General features: G+C 43.4%; 1 protein-coding gene across 3 annotated transcripts in view; it reads left to right on the top strand.

Moving 5' to 3' along the window:
- The window catches only part of fbxl17 (F-box and leucine-rich repeat protein 17), a 217,676-nt gene extending 197,934 nt beyond the window's left edge, over window positions 1–19,742 (top strand). The window contains exons 10-12 of one of the 3 annotated variants that reach the window (XM_034596587.1): window positions 235–377; window positions 17,575–17,757; window positions 17,794–19,742. In XM_034596587.1, the coding sequence (XP_034452478.1) occupies window positions 235–377; window positions 17,575–17,712 (281 nt within the window). In that variant the 3' untranslated portion in view covers window positions 17,713–17,757; window positions 17,794–19,742. Of the gene's footprint in view, window positions 1–234; window positions 378–17,574 lie in introns of all 3 variants that reach the window. The other 2 variants (XM_034596588.1, XM_034596586.1) reach the window with 2 other exon arrangements.
- The last annotated feature ends 225 nt before the right edge of the window (window positions 19,743–19,967 follow it).

The following is a 19,967-nucleotide window of genomic DNA, read 5'->3' on the forward strand; positions in this document are numbered from 1 at the left end:
TGCACGTGTGTATATTTTCAAGGTGTTGTGCAAACATTGGGATTCTGTGTCACAGCTGGCCAGATGACTTGCCCTGGCTTCATCTCGAATTTCTCTGCGTCTCTGTGGGAGGACGCCGCCGCCACATTTGCATGAAAAAGGCTGTCAGACTAACACCTTTTCTTGTTTCTCTCCCTCCCTCCTTCCCCACCTCCCTGTGCCTCCATCCCTCTATCTTCCCTTCTGTGTCCGCAGCTCTGATAGCCATAGGCCAGTACAGCAGCACCATAGAGACCGTGGATGCCGGCTGGTGTAAGGATATTACAGACCAGGGAGCCACACAGATCGCTCAGAGCAGCAAGTCCCTCCGCTACCTGGGCCTCATGAGATGTGACAAGGTATCAGGGCTCAGCCCATAATGTCTGCTGATGTCTGCCTTCCTGTCAGTATGTATTGTATGTGTGGCGCTCTCTTAGAAGATGCCTCTGGAGAAGCTTTCAGATGAAGTAGATACATTTTTGGGGTTTTACTTCAGAGGTTTGGGGGAAAACGAATGCAAAATTGTAATTAAAGTAATTTTTAGGATATTTTCCAAATTTTTTGCATTTCAGCATTGCCAGATGGGAAACATGTGAAATTAAACACATATTCATGTATGTCATCACAAAAAACATGCATATACCCATATTTCACTAACTGAGGGTTATAACTCTTAATATTGTCTCTAAATTAAATCATACATTATGAATTTTTGCATTACTGATTGTACAGGATTGGATAGGATGATAAAATAATAGTACACACCAATATATATGGATACATTTATATATATATATAGTCAAATAGACGTGAATTCCTAACATTTCCAGGTTATGGCAGCTGAACAATTAAAATCTATCCAGAGGAGAGCGTGTGAAGCTACTGCCGCCTGTGCCCAGCACATGTTCGAGTCAGCTGGTTGGGTGGTAACAGAAGTAAAGGGACATAATGACCCCTCTTAAACACTCTGAGATGCCTCTGGGTCTCAGGGACGATCTTTGTCAAGTCACACTTCAACTCTCATCTGGTCTCTTAAAACCTCCAATCAGTAACCTGATGGAGGCTCATTTAGTGGCACTATCGTAGTGGCAACCCCGCCCACCTCTCCAATGGGCACAGTGGGGCTGCTGCAACACAGATGCATCCACTTAGCACAAGATCATTCAGGCTGACATGAGTGGGACGAGGGCATGCAGGGAACGGAAAGTGAACAGCTGGCTTAACCTAGAAACTTGAGCCTGTATTGATAGAGTACTGCTTGTACTGTGGCCTTGTACACAACAACGCCCTAATCCCAGTGCTGGTGGGCCTCCTATCACAGAAAGTAACCGTATGCTTTAATGAGCCTTTAGTTTTTAAGGTTGAGGCTAAATCTCACATTTGGGTTTTAGGCTGCACAAAATTAAAAGCCCCTGCTGTGCACTAAAAGCCCAAGTGGAGGTTGGCAGGGGAGAAAAGAAGCAGGAGAGATTCTGACTTATCGTCGAGGCCCTTTCACCAGGTTGGGAACTCATCATTTTTATTTCTTCATTATAAAATCAGAGCTATCTGGGTGGTTGCAGCCTCAAGGTTGACCCAACGGATTCCTCTGATAAAAACGCCCACCCGGAGATCGTTAACTGTGACACGGACGTCGGTGTATCATATTTATCTATTGATACTGTAATGAAATTAAAACATATGAGGGCCTGACAGTGACCCCGTATGTAAGGTCCCAGTGATGAAGTGGTGTACTCAATTCACATTATTGCAGAAATGAATGTGTATCTATCATATTTATCTAGGAGTAATAAAGAGTAACTGCATTACATAGCAGGTGATCACTTAGATTCCATTTTCATTTAGTCCCCTCCCGCCTCCACGACTCGGTGACCCAACAATCGATAATACAGCCATGCTAATAAAAATCTCTTCTGGAATGACCCACATCTTTACTGGAATAATAATTTTTCTTAGTTTCTCTCCATCGCAGGCCCCTGCCCTGCCGACAACGAATTCACCCATTCCTCTCCCCTCACTTATCCGTCCATCTCTCTCTCTTCTACTGGGATATTCACACTCATAATTTAGCCTGGAGGATGGAAAGATAAATAATTATTCTTCCTCTGCTAGAAGGAGGGAATTTAGGGGGGAGACACAGCTAAATAAAGCAGTAATTGGTGCTATTAGAGCGGTAATAGAGTGTGAATCGAGCAGAGAGAGAGGAGGTTGACAGTTTCCCAGCTCAGGTACATTACAAAGTCTGAATCAGAGAATTCATTCACTGCAGGGTTGCCCCCTTCACCTACTTCTCTATCTCCTCTGTTCGGTGTACTACAACTGTGTTTAGCATTGCAAATGAGCCTGGAGTACTGCTGGGGATTGGTCAGGCCTGTGTGGGAGCGAGATCAGCCCACGGCAGCTCATTTCTCTGTTGTTGTTGTTGTCTCTCATTATGTTCGGCAAGAAAGGGAGTTATAGGCAGGTTTCAAGGAAGAGAGAGAGAGGGATGGGAGTAATCTGAAGTTTGCTCAGAGGGAAGCAAATGAACAGAAATAGGTTGTTATTACTGAGGTCAGAGTGAAAATGAGAGCTGCAGAGCGAGTTAAAGAGGTAAAAAGGTGAATGAAAGAGACAGACCGGGGGAATTGTGGTTATATACAAGTCAGCCGAGGGGCAGCAGTGACCATGGTCTGCCTGCTGCTCCACTCCTCCTCTGACCCCACTTCTTCTCTTCAACCTGCAGCTCCTCGTGCTCGTCTCAGTGTTTCTGTTTTTCCATCTTAAATTGATTTGAATTGTTTCGAAGTTATTTGGGATAGCAGTTGAATTAAGCAGTAAATTGGTGGATTTACTGTGGCTGACGCTCCTCTCCACTAAACCCCATTTTATGATATGAAAGGCAAACTTTCTCTTTCACATATGAAGAAGGCTGCTGGAGATTGTCTTTTTCAAACCTGTTCACATTCACCTTTTTTTTTACACATCGACACCTACGTTGGCCCTTATCCCAAAAATTCTCAAATCATGTCGTCTTTCCAAGTGTACATGTTCGTCAGCGTCTTTTACGTGTATGGCCCCTCTTTTTCATCCTGAGGTATTTGTATTCTTTTAGTTTATGTGTCAGGAACGTTACCAACACGCCCACTGCTGTATTCTCACATGGGCTCACTGGGACTGGGACATTGTACTTGAGGGCTGGCGGGAAAAGTCACGAGCAACTGACTCAGACGTTTGCGCTCTCAAATACAGCCCCATGGATACTTTCAGGAGATGTCCAGAGTTCAGGGCGTGTCTGAAAGCAGCTTTAGAGGCTGTTATCTTTATCAAGGTCACGATTGGCTGTTGCCTGATTTGAACTGGTGATTCTTTCGCTTGTTTCAGCTTCTCGGCCTCGCTGCTCCTACGCGTCCTCGCTTTGCTTGAGGGAGTCAAGTGCTTTCAAATTCACAAGTCAAAGAAATCTGATCAAATTACACACCACATTTTGAGTGTATTTTCACGGTAATTTCTGTTTTGACCTCTGCTTGGTTAAAAAAATTGTATAATATTTTGATCACAGCATCTCTTAAATGACTCAAATCTGTATTTAAAAGTACTTTACGAAATTGTTTTCAGTACATTCAATTTGTTCTTGATTTTTTTTTATTTCTGGTTTGCATTTGACATTTCAGCCTCGGGCCACGTTGTATCATGGTTTATTTGTGTATCACAGCAGTCAAATCCAGAGGCATGTCCAATTCAATCTGAGGGCAAACTAATCTCATCTCTGCACTTAATGCAGTTCTGGGAAAACGGACAAGCCGGGGGATAAGTCTCAATTCCACAAGGGTTTGCTCATAATGAAAGTCTTGTGCTAAATTACTTAAGTTTGGGTTTCTGTCCGTCACAGAATGTCTTCTTCATATTGACAAATCAATTCAAACATGTTTTACCCCATACCTTTAATTTACAATGAGAAGTACGGTGTTTTTTCTTTTTTCTTTCTGCAGCCCAGTGTTAAAAATGACTATTATTTCCTCAGTGTGTCTTCTGTGGTCTTGTCCTGTGTTGAATGTTACATTATTTGATAGAAACATGAGGCGAGAGCATGTGGGGATTGCAGGGAGATCTGCTCTGCTGCACAACACGTCCTTAATTAGATTTGAATGGTATTTTCATATGATTTAAGCTTGATAGATTAGTATTGGTCTAACGCTGTCAGCTTGACCCGTCACATCCTCAGTTTGTTTAGTTCGGCCTCAGGATCTGATCACTTGAGGAACCATCTTAATATTTACACAACAACCAACTGCAGACCGAGTCAACGTATACTGTAGCTGCGACCTGGAATTATTCAGCTCTGCGTACCAACCCTGAATGTTTGTAGAACGGAAATAAATTGTTATATACACCTATGCGGAGCAGTTTGCTTCAGATGGCAGATAGTTATTCTTCCTGAGAGCGATGTTGACAGTGTTTTGGATTCTACGAATACATTACAAATATACCGAAGTTGATATTTCCCTTACAAGGACGTTGTTGGTTTCTGCCCAGGATGTGTATGTTGCAGGAATTTAGAACAAATAGCTGCCATTGCTTGGACAAACGTGGCAGAGATTAGATGTGACAACTCCACGGTAACAACCTGACCTGTTGAGTCCCTCATTCCCTCGGTCCCACACATGTTCAGGTAAATTCTACAGTATACATTTGGCTATTTAAAATAAATATAGCTTCAGTCGCCCCTTATTTCTTCCTCTCTCCCTCCCCTCTTTTCCCCCTTCTCTCCCTCTCAAAGCTTCCTCCCACACTAACTGATGTGGAGTTAGGTTTCGGTCCCGTCACTCTCACACAACTCCAGTCTTGTGATAACCTTGACACACGGTGCGGACAAACCCAGTCAGCTCTCTGCCTCGGCGGCGCAGCCTCGCCCGTGTAAATTTGTTTGGAGTTGTCAAAACGCTGAGAATTTTAATGTAACAGCTTCCCTGAATGTCACAGGACTTAGACAGTGTAGAATTCATTTAAGAACTGTTAACAGGATCCAGCTGGCTCTCCTCATGTGGAGCAGTGTGAAGGATCGATTTCCTCCGTCACAGTTTATACAAACGTGCTTCCGTACTGTATACATTTTACATTCAGAGAACCCAAATTGTATGTCCACTGGCATTTGAACAGATATGAAGAAGTTAAGGGCTTTTTTTTCCACTTAGCACAAACACAGACGGAGTACACCACAGATCTGTGAGAAATATTTTCTTATTTAAACTCTCTTTTCAGCAGCAGAGCCATATACGGTCTTTACAGGCTGGAATGTGTACGTTTGTGCCACTAACTCTTTTTTCCTTCCTCTCTCGGCTCGTCTGTCTGAAGGATTTTCATTGTGTCTCTGTGTTTATACATGTCCAAATGCAACGTGTCTGTGTGTGTTACAGTGTGTGTTCTCCGAGAGGAATTTATGTTATTTGCTGTTAACACAGCACATAATGGAGCATTGAAATCAGAACCCCCTCCAGGCTCGGGCAAATGGCGTGCTCCGCCTGCCTCGTATGATTACAGCCCTCTGCCCTCAGGGCCGAACGACCCTGTTCCGACGAGGGGAAGGAATGCAATTGATCCAGACTCACCCCAAAATAATCAATTCAATTCATTTTGTCCTTTTTCGAACTATAAACACTGTGCCAGTCTTTTGAAGTATTCTCGAAGTATTTTTTGCTCGTCAGTGGCGCATATGTCAGTGAATATGTCATAGAAAACCCAGCTCCGCGCTAAATTCACTGTGAAATGTTGGGTCCTCTCTGTTGGGAGGAATTCAGACGCTTCCACGAACACAATAGAACATTATGTATTAAGATCTCCGCTGTCCAAACTCAGTGCACTGGTGTCAACTCTAATTTTCAAACCAAAGTTGACAGGTAGACTTTGACGCTGTAGTAACAACATTCTGCTCACTGGACTGGGCAGATACACACAGGCACATATGCCAAACGCTCACAAATTCACCAAATCCTAACACTATAACATTTTAAGCTTTTTGGCTAACCACAAAAAAAAAAGTGTCCAGTTACAGGGGCAAGGATCCAGCAGTCAGCGTTATTGATTCGTGCAGAAACACACTGTACTGCCAAGTGTAATACTGGGTAACTCATTGCTCCCTTTATCTTGACAATGTTTTCATATGTCTCCTATATGAGTTAAGTTGTTGTTTTCTATAACGTGCCCTCCTGACCACACTGTGAAAATTCATGCTCTGCTGATTTACACGTTTGGGGATTTTGATCTTATTCAGCCTTAGTGGAATATTTTCTTCAGGGAAGTTGTCACAGCCTCCACACGTTTACCTCCTTTATTCTCTCTTTGTGTTTATTCTTCGTCTGTTCCCTCTTCTTTCTTTGTCTTCCTCCTTCCCTTCCCTCTTTTATACCATCTCCCTCTCCTCGCTCTTCTCTCTTCTCTTCTTTAAGCCTACCGTCTTTCTTTTTTTTTTCTCAGCTTCTTTTCCACTACTTCATTAGAGAGAAAACAAATGGGCGTTCTAGGTTGTGAAACGGAGATGGAGGCAAACTCCCGCAGTCAGCACGAAGCCTGACTCGGGAAATAATGACACTGACGGCTACCGGCCCCTTCAGGGACGACTGTTGGAGAGACTAAGAGTTATCATCGTAATGGAGGAGATGAGGGAGGAAAATAGAAGGTAAAACAAGAGGTGGCCGTGAGGGAGGGAATAAAAAATGATTTAACGAACGACACAAACCAAGCGAAAATAAAAGTGAAATTAGATCAAATGAAACAAAAGAGTCAAAGCCGACTATTCCCCTCACAAATGGCGCCAAAAAAAAGTGTTTTGTGTAAGCAGTTTCGAAGTGTGCTCCCATTACCTGTACTGAGGTGGAGCGCCGTTTGGGGAGCGGGTACGAGCGCCGCGGCACCCCCAGATACAACAACCAGACAGACCTTGTTAAAAGAACAGACATACCAATCAATATGGTCGTTCCACCGGTGCATCCAGCTGCCAGGGACTATACACAGATAGGCACGGCACAGCAATTTGCAGACATAAACAAGGGCCTAATTGTTCAGGGCCTGGAGGTTTGGAGTGAGGAAAACAAAGATGAAGTATGGCGAGTTAGGAGGCATTTTAACTCTCATTTAGGAAATGAGAGTTTGGGAGTTCAGAAAAACTTTATTCGATGAGTGCTGTTATCGTGTTGTTATTGCGAGCGGCAGGGATCCTTAGTTTAAAGGCTCTTAAAGTGGAGGGGAATTAAGGGGAGAGATGCCGCGTGTACACCACAAAGTGAGAGAGGTTTTCCTGCTTCCTATTTTCCAGGGCTTTGACCAAAGCCAGACTTGAATGTTCAAAGTCGAGAAAGTAGTTTGAAAGAGTCATTTGCCATTTGTGATTTTCAGTGTAATCTTGGGAGTCTCATCCCCCCGCGCGCAGAAGAGCTGTATTGATTGGCGGTCTTAACTGAAGCGGCCTCCTGATCATCCCTTCATCTTGTTTCGAAAGGGCAGCGGCGAGGGACAGTGAAGGAGAGAGGGCGAAATAAAGTGAGACACCGACAGAGTTCACTGAGTGTCTGAGGGGGAATCTCACAATTGCCCTTCAGCGAAAAAAAGCTACCAGAAAACCCACATGTAATCTGACCTCACCTGGATCGCACACTAACACACAAGCCGTTTTCAGACATGACCTGCGGGTAAAATCCAGAGAATTGGTTCAGTTTTTCTTCCACACATGCACAACGCAGCGGGGGGGGTTTCTGCACAGACGCGTTCACAACAGCATCAAATCCTCCACGTTATTCAGGCGAGAGGTGGAGCAGCCGGGTGCAGCAGGCAGAGGCAGGAAGTGACGTGTTAACTCTGCTGCGGAGATCACGTGATTTTCTTGACAACACACAGACACCCGTGTCGGCTCTTATCACCACAAACTCCCTTGACATCTTTGTGGATGTTTTTTACGTCTGTTTCCCCGCTTTTTCAACAGGATATATTCGATTTTTTCTGTCTGGCATCTTTCACTCGCGGTGAATCCAGCGGGGGATCCCCTGCTGTGTTCTCACATTGACTTCTCCTGGATGTACGGACATTATTCTTGGAGGCCGGGAGGAGAAACTCTCTCTAGTTTTCCAACCAGCCCCTTAGTAACAACTCTGGATAATGTCTGAATGAGCCCATGAGAGAGTGCAGCAGGAGAGTCACTGCGAGTGAGTGGACAAGTTTCTTAACACTTGACAAACGCTGGAAAACTGGAAAAACCCTAAAGAATACAAATATCTCACTGTGAGAGAGAGGAGCCGTACACATGGAATACTCTACCGGAGGTGTCAACTTGAAAAGCGGCGAGAGTCGAGAGCTTTTGGTGATAAGGGGCCGACGCTGGTGTCAATGGGCTGTAAACAAAAACACGATCTCCACAGTGGAATTTATTCATTACTTCCTCCCTCCTGCAGCCTGTGCCACCCCTCACCTCAATGCTCCTGAGAGTCCTGTGTTGTTGTCACCACGTCTGAGCGGAGAATCTCCCGCTGCGTTCTTCATGTGTGGGCAAACTCCCCGGCAAAGGTCTGGACGTTATATGCAGAGATTCCTGTCTGAAAAAATGGCTGCACACACAAATACCTGTGTTGCCCTCCCTCCACCTAATCCTCTCTTTGTTCCTCACCCCTCTTTTTGTTTCTCAGTCGCTCCCTCCCTCGCCCTCCTCCGAGCAAGGACAGCCAAGGTTGTTTGAATTTGTGGATGCCGCTCACATCTTTTGTTCATTCAATTAGTTCATTCAAGTTTCCCCCCCCCTTGTTTTGTTTTTCATCCTCCCCCCTTTTTATCCCCCTCCTCCTCCCCCCTCATCCAGCGCTGTTTACTCATCACAACGGAGGTCAACATAATCTCATGGAGTCATGGGCAGACAGGAGACAGGAGTCAGTGGGGCCTGGATACTGATTTTGGGGGCAATAACTTTTTTTTTCCTTTTCGCAGACATTGACAGAGACATCAGGTGGTCACAAGCCCTTTTTAGCCTGGAGCTGCAGATGTCTGACCACGTTGGTGATGAATTAGCTTTTTAACGCTAATGACAATGTTACTCCCCTCGCTGAAAGCTACGTCCGTACAAATTGAATACGTCCAGACGAACTTGGGATTTTGTTTCGGGGGGATCGATTAAGCTTTTGATTGATGTCCAGCTTTATAATTGATTGCCAGTGGATGTAAAAGCTTAAAAAAAAAGAGTTTTGCTGATTTGCAGCCAGGAAAAAAGAGTTTCTATGACCTGTGGCTGCTCAGTTAACATCATTTGAAGAAAGGAACAATTTTTAAATTCTGAGAGCAGAGATACAGATTCATCATGCTGTCATGATTTGTGCTTGTCCCGACGGCGGCGAGAACAAAAGGCTGATATGTGTACACACCGTTTTTTCGTTGACATTTTAAATACTGAAGAGCTCAACTTTAATTGCGGTGCTCTCATTTGAATTTTCAGAATTAACCCGTAATGCAGGATAATCACGCTACGGAAGGTGGTGTCCACGCATTGTGCTTACTGATGAGACGGGGGGGGGGGGGGGGGGGGGGCTTACTGCCTCGCTTGTAACTTAAACCAGTGGCTATGAGTTTTGTATCATGGCGTTCTTTGAAAGGACGTGGAGTCGAGTCGTCCTTGTTATTTATGTATTCTGAAGAACAAGGGAGTCATGCGAGGCAAAGAAATTAAACACAGTAGCTCTGTTGTGATTGTTATTAATTCTGCGTGTGTCTGACCCTCCGGTAAGCTGCTCTGGAATGTGCTCCTACGGTTTCTGGAGGTGTGTGTGTGTGTTTGGTCTCGGTGTTTCTCATGTTGCGGGGACCTAATTCTATTTACACAGTCATGTTATTATGGGGAAGGCGTGTTCGTTATGGGGGCAAAAAGCAAGTCCACATAAGGTAAATCATTAAATTAAAGGGTAAGGGTTAGGTTAAGATTAGCGTTAGGAATTTATTTATGATGGCTAAGGTTAAAGTAAGGGGCAAGGTAATGCATTATGTCAATGAGTGTCCTCACAACACTTTTAAGATAAGTCTGTGATCACCCACCTGACCACATTGTGCTTTTTGCCATTTGAAGATCAACAGGCCTCGTTTTCATCCTCATCTTTACATCCACTTACTCTCTCTGTTTCTCTAATGAGCTTCTGCTGATGCATTATTGATTCTGATTATTGTGATTGAAGCCAATTCACATCAATGGACGTGGTCGTACAGAGAGGCCCGGTCTGAAGAGGCCTCTACAGTCAGACCCGGTCCAGAATACACACAGCGGTTAATTAGACCCAATTCCAAATGCAGTCGACCTCCACCAACCACTTCACATTTCAGTGTCTGTCTTGCCTCAAAAAACCACATTTCTTTCAGCGAAGCTTGTGGTGAAACGTCTAATCACCCGAAACACCTCATATATATTGACACGGATCCAAGAACCACGGCTACAGAGCGACCGACATCTGACCCTGACCCGACTGTACAGACTGTGATTTAGACTTAGAGGGAGAACAGCATGGCCTGCTGAAATAGGTTTTATCTTTATCTTTATCTTTTTGATTCTTGTAACAACTTGTTAGCATGTTTTTATTGTTTCCATGTACCTCTATTTTACTTTATTTTATTTCTTTATTGAATCTTATTTTTAGTTTAGCACTTTGACCTGCATTTAATGTGTAAAATGCTTTATAAATAGATAAATTAATTAACATTAGTAATCATTGTTATTTATACCATCATATTCCTTATTGTATGGGATCCTATCATGTATATGATCATAATTCCAGTAATAATTCTATGATATGATAATAAATTATAACTTACTGTTTCTTATTTTAAAACAAAAATGAGTCGTACTTGCACCAATATTCAGTTTATTTTGTTTCTTTATATTCCAGATAATTTAGTGTCTTTCCAAGCAGTGGTTTTAAGTTATTACAGTATTTAATGCAAAAGAAAAACACACAATTATGAGCTTGATTGCTACAAGAAAATTAAATCTAACTCTGAGGCTTTTCAGATTTCTGTGTCACTATACGCCTCCCCTCTTAATTAGTTCTGTGTTACTTCTGCCTTAATAAGATGAAGCTGTGATAGCGTTTTACCACGTTTTCTTTTCTGAGATTAACAAATATATTGTGCTAAGCCTCTTGAGTTATGGAATGTTTTGCTCCAGTCTGCAGAGATAAGAAGGCCGGCGCAGAGAGAGGGATTGGACTGAGCCTCGTACACATTCCTTTAGTTACCTTTGTCACGCGTGATGGAGTGTGGGGTTTACAAACCTGGCCTCCAGAACCTCTCTCTCTCTCTCTGACCCTGTTCAGTTGAGCCCCTGTTGCTCTGAGTGTGTGTGCGTGCATGCACTGACACCCTGCCGCTGTCTGATATTGTGCAGGGATGAGGTTGTGTGAGCGGGACCAGACCTTAGTTGTCGCAAGCAGTGCCTGACCTGGTTTTTTTAAAAGCACATTCAGAGGCATGCTCTGCAGATTTCTGTGAGGGGGGGCGCCCGGCTTTCTGACACAAAATCAAAATGTTTGAGCACAGGCTTTTCCTCGGTAAAGCGCAGTCTATTCCGTAAAGCTTCCAAGCCAATGCATCGATAGTTCATTTAGAAATATTGAATCCTCTGGAATAAGTTGGTGGCAGCCTCTTTTCTGTCGCTATACTTCTAAAATCCTCTTATTTGCTGTTTTCTTTCTTCTCCATCCAGTCCCCCTTCATCTTCTTATCAGACACTGAGAACTATCTTTCAATTGTCCAGTCACTCGTTTAGAAACTTTACAACTGGGGCTTTTCCTCTGAGCAGTTTAAAGAAGGCTATAAATCTGGCTGTTTAAATCCAGGCTTGTTCAGGCTGCCTTTTACTGGGGCCTGATGCACGGCATTCTTCTGCTGCCTAAATAGGCTTTTTAAACATTTACCCCAAATGTATTTACTGGTTGACTGATACACTCTCTACATGGGAGTAGACAGGGAACGGGGGGTATTTGTCTCTCTTTATGGGCCTCGGACTAGCAATGGCTGCCACATGGCCAAAGAAAACGAGAGAAGGAGGAAAGGAAAAAAGGAAAGAAGAACAAACAGACCTGCGCTGAGGTTAATGAAAACACGGAAGATATAAAAAGGAATAGAACCATTTTTCTTGAAACACTTAAAGTCAAATAAAAAGGATCAGTGAGCATGTCTCTGTTTCCTGATATTTGCATGCGCGTCTTTTTTTTAATTTAAATTCAGCTCTGAAGTGTGAACAGTCAGTGTTTTATTGCCTTTTTCTCAGGGTCATTGTTGCTGCATTCAATACGGCACTCAGTGGGTTTTGATATATTCTGAAGGAGCGGAGGCCGTATTTTCTCAGTCTTCTATTTCCTAAAGTCTTTCCCTCTCTCTTTATTCCATTTCCCTCCCTTGATTGCTGGGAGCACTCAGAGGGTGTTCTCACCACGCCAGTCTAATATGATATGCATCTCCGTGTTTGTGTATCTGATTATCGATTTACGACCCTGTTCTTCTTTTTCCCACTGAGAATGTGAACTGCTGCGGCATTAGTCATCTTTACGACGTGTTTTACTGTGCTTCTTACCGGGGGAAGGCCCTGCATTTGCGGTAAATGTATATTTTACGTGGTGATAGAGTGCATTTGCATCAGAGGATTAGTCTTAAAAAAAAGAAAGAAAATGAGGCAGCTCACTGTTACAGCCCATGAGAGCACTCCAGGAGAGAACAGAGGTCAGTTCAGGGACTTTGAGTCACATGTAAAGGCAGAGGAGCAGTTGTCAACAGGCGCTCACTCACTCACTCACTCACACACACACACACACACACACACACACACACACACACACACACACACACACACACACACACACACACACACACACACACACACACAACCCTATAAACTTTTCATGTTTACTGTACAGCATGTTCAAATAAAAGGTGCTTTTTGCTGAACAGTGTATCAGACATACATCTTTTTTGTTTTCCCTTCATCCGCTCTCGCCCTCTTGCAAACCCTGACAACGGCACATTACCCGTCAGCACGCATTACGCCGCACTTAGATCTACAGGACAGCATCTTTGAAGTTAAAATGGGGGAAAATATCATAAGTATAGGCCTTGCTCCAGATAGCTGTGGCTGCGCTCCCAGATGCTTCTCAAAGATTAGAATCATCAGTGGGTAGCGATCTGCTCTATCATAGACTTGGCAGCAGGTTTGGGGGAGGGGCTGTACAGTATGGTCCGGTACGGTACAGTGATCCGGACTGTATGGGGGAACAGAAAAGAAAACATCCATGCAGGAGCCTTTCCAGTCACCACAACCTCCAGTGACTTATGATGGCATTTTTAAGCTTATGTTGCTTAGCAACAAAATATTGTTATGCACAGTTTTTGCCCAGTAACAAAATTTCACTCCAGGAAGAAACAGCTGAATCACCGATTTAAAGTCTGTGGCACAGCAGTTGTAACCAGAGGACGCCCGTCTCTGCCAGCAAGTTACCCACAGCGTTCGGTCTGACCTTTGTGTCCAACATCAGCTCGGAGCCGCAAATACCAAGCAGGTGTGGTGATGTCATCACTTCTCATTCGACATACCAGAGCCATGCAAAGGGCACATTGGCGTGTTCTGGAAAGAGGATTGTGGCTGTGAACTCTGGGAACCGACGAGGAACGGCTTTCTTTCACAGTGGGCTGTTGTTTTTAGACCTGAGGAGACGTACAGTAACTCTGGTTGTCAGACTGGTGCAGCGGAGGAGAGTTAATGGATGACGTGTATGTGCCTCTGTCAACAAGATTTTCTGTGCAAGAAGTTGTTTCAAAGATGCCAATAAAGTTAAGAGTAAAGAGATTTTAAACATGGGTACAGCAGCCAGCCGCTCTTTTCTATGTAAAGATATAGTGGAGTAATGGCGTCCTGACCAGAGTATGAAGTCACATTCAAAGTCACATTCCATGTCTGGTTGTGATCCGAGCTCCTCTGTTCTTTGTTTTGGTACGGGCGCACGTTTGTGTTAGTGCACGTGCGTGTGCAAGTGAATGTGAGTCCCTCCCTGTGAAACTGTTGGTCCCATGTTTATAAAGCAAAATGGCTCCAGCTTCAGTCGGCAGTGATGTAAAAATTACACCCGGGTGGACACATCTTTTATTTTTTTACACTGTCTGTGGGCTACACCTAAAACATCAAGACTGCTCAGACAAACAATGCTAGCTAGCAGTTAGCCCCTCTGCTGGCCCACTGAGAGTGGGCTGCGCTCAGAAATAAAGTTTAACAACATTAATTTATCGACCAAAGACTTCAGGGTCACTTTATTGAGTGTGGATTCCCGACCCGAGCCCCAGGCCTTCTTTGAAATGATATGATGAAATGATATTTGTTTTCGGGTGGAGTTCAGTCTCGTTGGGCTGGGATATCTACTTGATTTATTTACACTGGACGTGCCTGTGATTGTGCAAAGCATTTGGCTCGGGTCGCATTTTGACACAAAAAATAGAATAGATCGGACACTTTGCTTAAAACACCAAGGTAGGCGGGACTTGTGGCCTGAGGAGGGGCTTACCGTCCCCGTGCTCATCCCGGTCGGTGCCAGGTAGCGGCAGTGAACGTGGTACAAGGACTTTCTTTGCTGTATTGAAACTTTAAAATGTTCATGGTGTTGGATTTGATTGAAAGTAGAATGAATTGTTTGTTTTCTTGTTTGCCTTTCACCTCTGCTGTAATCATATGTTTGAATTCCAATCATTTCAAACCCGTGTTATGTGACAGTAATTACATTATTTAAGTCGGTTTAAATAGAAACATGAAAACACTGATGTTACGCAGGGTTTGTTTTCGGCTCAGTGTTACCAACAACAATAGCACAGGTCAGTGCAACCGTTTGTCTTTTAATGATTTCCGTCGAAGTGATGCTGCTGCAACTCAAACATTTAGTGCTGCCGCGAGCAGCAATTAGGAAATGATTCGGCATTCTGATTGGGAGCCATTTTGCGTGAGCCGTGTTTGCTCAGCAACTGGAGCCGCACTAAATGAGCATTAATGAATGTTATGGCCTCCCATCAGTTTGACAGGTCTATTCTTTAGATCTGTTTTAATTGTAATTAAGCCATGATTAACGGGCTGGGGGTGTTTTATTCTCTTTTCAAGAATGTGGCGTAATATGTTCGCGAGGCAATCAGGGCTTTGTCATTTTATCTGCTAATGAGGCTCAGTCGTATGTCATAACAAACTCAAGGCTTCTCCGCAGTAACGGCTTTCAGAGGCCGTCGTTAAGCTGCTCTCCTGCTCCGGTCCTCGATAGAGGCCACATGCGGCCATCTTTGTAGGCAAACCACTGTTGCTGGTGTGGAAGAAGAGATGTGCGGTTGCAGCAGCTCGTCAGTATCTCAAGTCAAATTTTAATCCAAAGTTTAACAGAATTTTTTTAACATTTACAGTATTTTTTCTCCCATTGTTTGAAAATTCATTTCAGGATGCGAATAGAAACGTGGATTGAAACTCTTCTTGTAAATCGTATTAAATCTTTTAGAAAATGGTGTTGAGATTCATACCATTGCAGGAAATGGTTCAGTGTTATATTCTCTTTCATGCCTTGTGTTATAAACCTTCAGGATAAAAGTGTTTTATTTCACTATAATGAACATCACTGCGTCACTTCAGTTTGGTCTTCTCAGGAAAAGAGGGAATAGAATACCTTGTTTTTTTCTAATCTGACTGTTGGAAATCTCATTATGCAATAATAATCAAGTGGATTCTTTAAGGCAATATCGTGAAACACTGTTTTATTAATGCACCAGCTTTACCCATGAATCTTTGATCACAGCACTGACAGCCACGCTGGAATTTACTCATTTCCACTTTTACCTGAGGATTTAATGCAGCTTTTAAGTGGTAGTGGTGGAGAATTAGTTCAAATTAAAAAGCCAGGTTCTGTTGTCTTTCTCTTCAGCCCCGGAGAAAGAACTGAAGCAGGGAGCGTTAGAGAGTTATTCTCAGACATTTTCTCTCAGCGTGTGAGCAGAGAAACAGAATACAGAAGAAAATACGAAAGACTTCACACCGAGATTTTGATTCTAGTTTTTCATTTTTTTCCCTGTCAAGCTTCTGTGCGTTGGCATCACACACTTCAGCTCTCTGGTTTTTCGTTGGCAATCAGAAGTAACTCTAACAGGCTGTTGTTGTCTTTAAGTCCTATTGGATTCAGTGGTGCTGTGCAAAGTTTCCATCTTCCTTCCTTCCGTGACCCGAGAAACATCGGTGGTCCATCTGCCCATTTGTTTTCTCGAGTTCTTTACTTGACAGCAAATTGCTGTTTCCCACCTTTTAGAGAAAATTGTGAAAGAAAGAATTTGACAGAAACGATAACGGATCATAACCTGAGCCAGATTCCAAGAACTCTTACCATGCAAGACTTTTCTTCCAGAAAGCAGAGGGCTCTCAGGGCAGTGAACTCAGGGAAAAGTGTGAACCACTTTGTCACTGCTTTGGCAACAACGGATGACTGTGTGCTCAACATGTGTGTGAGTGTTTATACATCATTTCCCCTGGAAAGTGTCACACTCACGGGTGGGCGGGGGTTGGTTCTGGGTGGGTTGCGGTTAACCCCACTAGGTCTCCAGGGTTACTCTGCCTCTGCTCTTTGTCAGATCCTCTGACTCTCTCACTCTCGGCTGTCAGTGATGGAGTGTCGGACGGGCACAGACGGGCTGGAGAGACCATTTGCTGCTTGTCTCTTGAGTCCTCTGAGGAACAAGAAGGCCTCATTAGCCCGGTGAGGTCAGATGTCCTCTGGTGCTGAGCCCATCACCATAGTCCAGTTGTGTGTGTGTGTGTGTGTGCATATGTGCATTCACTGTGGGCTCTTTAGAAATTGCCTTCTCTTCATTTTATTCTAGTACAGTGCCATTTTGACTGGGCACTAATGGTAAAATCTGCATTTCCGATTATCTTAATGAGGCATCATGGAGCAATGCTGAGACACTCGACAGAGTTTAAATTACTCGGTTTAAATGGAGTCATTTCAAAATCTGTATTTATTACAGTTACAGCCGTATTTCTGTGACACTTTAAGTTTTTAAGCCGATTGCCTCTATTTTATATATATTTACCCAGGATTCCCTGGAAAATCATTCCAATACTGACTGAACCTGAAATGAACTGCTTTATTTGTAGACTTCAACAAATCATGATAACGTCAATGTTTAAAGTCGTCAATATCAACCAAAATACAGGTTTTCTTCATAAATTCCCTCTTTCTGTCACTATCTCTCCGGTGCTGGAGAAAACCTGCGTTAAAACAACAGTCGACTCGGAGGAAACTCATTTGGTTTGATGACATCAGACAGCTCTCAATTTGCATACTCTCAACTTGCATACTACATCAGTCAGTAGATATTTTGGTGGGTGATTATCATGGTGAAATGTTGCAGTGTTTGATTCAACCTCTGTCAACATGTATATGTGACTATACTGTGTACACAGTGTACTAACTGTAGTATCTGTAAGTATCAGTAAGTATCCGATTTGAGACGTGGATGTAGTTTTCTCATAGTTGTGTGTGTGTGTGTGTTTTGCAGGTGAACGAGGAGACTGTGGAGAGGCTAGTGGTCCAGTACCCTCACATTGTGTTCAGCACGGTGATGCAGGACTGCAAGAGAACCCTGGAAAGAGCGTATCAAATGGGCTGGAGCCCCAACACATCGAACACTTCGTAGCTACTGTGCTGGATCACACACACACACACACACACACACACACACACACACACACACACACACACACACACAGACACACAGACACACACACACAGGTCCTTTCTGTGTGCAGACAAATGCAGCACATCAATGTTTGCTTCTCATCCACTGTTGAAACATGCATGTGAACCTGTAGCTACACACACACACACACACACGCACACACACACAGAGGTCTAGTCCATCACCTGTTTCATTTCAGGCAAATCCGCCATTTAAAATATCTCAATCATATATGGGCCTCCTCATGTTTTATAATTGAGATGTTATACACCCACCTGTCAATGCGTATAGTTCTCGTCACCTTTAGGTCAGATAACAACCTAGTGTACTTTCTTTGACTAGAGCCTAGTGCTTATTGGTGCAGACCAGTGCACTAACGAGCTTTTTACTATAAGTGAGAATTCATACATGTCAAGTCCTCCATGACACTTTAGACGGAGAGGAGGTGAAGAAGCATGAGCGATCAAGTTTTGAACTTGTGAGGGAAAAAAAACGTCACTAAAGTAGTTGACCAGAATTATTCTGAATGAAAGAAACGACTGGTTTGTTACTCCAAGTGGAACCAGTGTTTCAGAACACAGTCCACTTCCTCCAGACTGAACTCTCCTGCTGCATTGAGCTCACACAAGACCGAGCAGAGACTCTGAGATCTCGTGGAAACATCGGAACACTTCAGTCCAGAAGACGAACCGGGCCTCGGACCTCACTTTACGGAATTTGGAGAAATCTCTGATGTTTATTTGGTCCGTTTAGAAGTCTTCCTTTCTTTCTTGGATGTTTAGTTCAGTGTTCGAAGCACCTGTGGACTCCCATTCATTGACATTGTTGCCAAGGCTCCATTTGAAGGACAGAGCTCTTTGCTGTGACTCAATATGCACATTGTTGTGGTAAAGGAGAAAAAAAAAAAAAGATATTCAGGCCAGAAGCAGTGAAAACCCTGGTAATTCACGGCAGGAAAATGGCATTGATTATAATCTAAAAGTGCATGTTTACATTGAGAACCTCAACATATGTATTTTTTCAGCTGGAGACGGAGGCTATTTATGATGTGACGCTGAAATGAACATCCGTGTGACTTGGGATCAGTGCTGCTTTCTTTGCCGTGCGTAGATTTACTGTTACTGACCGGGTTTCACCTTGAGTCACACAGAGTGAATGAAAGAGATGTTGCCTTTACCCAAAGACCCTGGGTCAAATTATCAGAGTCACAACCACCTTGACCGACACGGAGGAGGAAATGTTGCCTTAACTGGTTGGTAATTGCCATCAAATTAGTAACCTGTAATCAACCCGGAATTTACGGGAGAAATGTTTATCTGCTCTGCGTTTATCAGATTCCCCTAAACCCCATTATTTGATCCCATATATACATATATACATATAAATATAAGAACATACTGTGTAGGATATAGTTAGCCTAATATTGGTTTTGAGCATATACTTGTAACATTAGTTATGTAGCATTGCAGTTGATGGTTTTAACTTTCTTAGTGGTGTAGGAAAAACAAGATAAAACAACTGCCCTGGGCCTCGAACCAGAGCCAATAGAAGTTGGTGGGGGAGAGTCGACCATTTTTCATCTATTCTATAGAAACTCCTTAGTGTACAGTTCAAATGCAAATAACCAGGGTATTTTTCTATGGTGTGAACCAGTTCTGGGCTCGGCCTCCACAGTCTGTTACTCAGATATGAACAATAGGTTACTGAGCTTAGGGTTTGAGTAGAACTGTAAACTTTCTACAGCGTATAGAGACTTCAGACAATTAAAAAAAAAAACTCGTTCATTTTACCCTTGTCAGGATTTGTAGACTTTACCCGACGGAGAGTTTCTCCCTCGGCCTGTTTTTGTTCTGTTTCTGTTCTTTTGTAATCCCCACATGCACTTTTCTTCTCTGCATAGATGTTGACACACTCGATTCCTGATTTGTTAAGGCAACCGTAAATGACTGGATTTACATAAAGATGAATAAAACACTACTACAAGCTTTTTTCTCTCTTTTCCTTTTGTGTGTGTGGAACTGAAGCAGGGTTATTATTCACAAGGACAGCAGAAGACTTCTCTGCTTATTTCACATCATCTGTGGATTGCTTAAATATTTCTTCCAGGTCTTTCCGGGAACTTTCTGTTACAGTAACGACATTTCAGCACAAACACCGCAACGACTCTGGCAGTTGAAATTTGAATCCGACACAGATCACATCCGTATTCTCAG

The sequence above is a fragment of the Hippoglossus hippoglossus genome, chromosome 9 (genome assembly GCF_009819705.1).
Source record: "Hippoglossus hippoglossus isolate fHipHip1 chromosome 9, fHipHip1.pri, whole genome shotgun sequence".
Taxonomy (NCBI): Eukaryota; Metazoa; Chordata; class Actinopteri; order Pleuronectiformes; family Pleuronectidae; genus Hippoglossus; species Hippoglossus hippoglossus.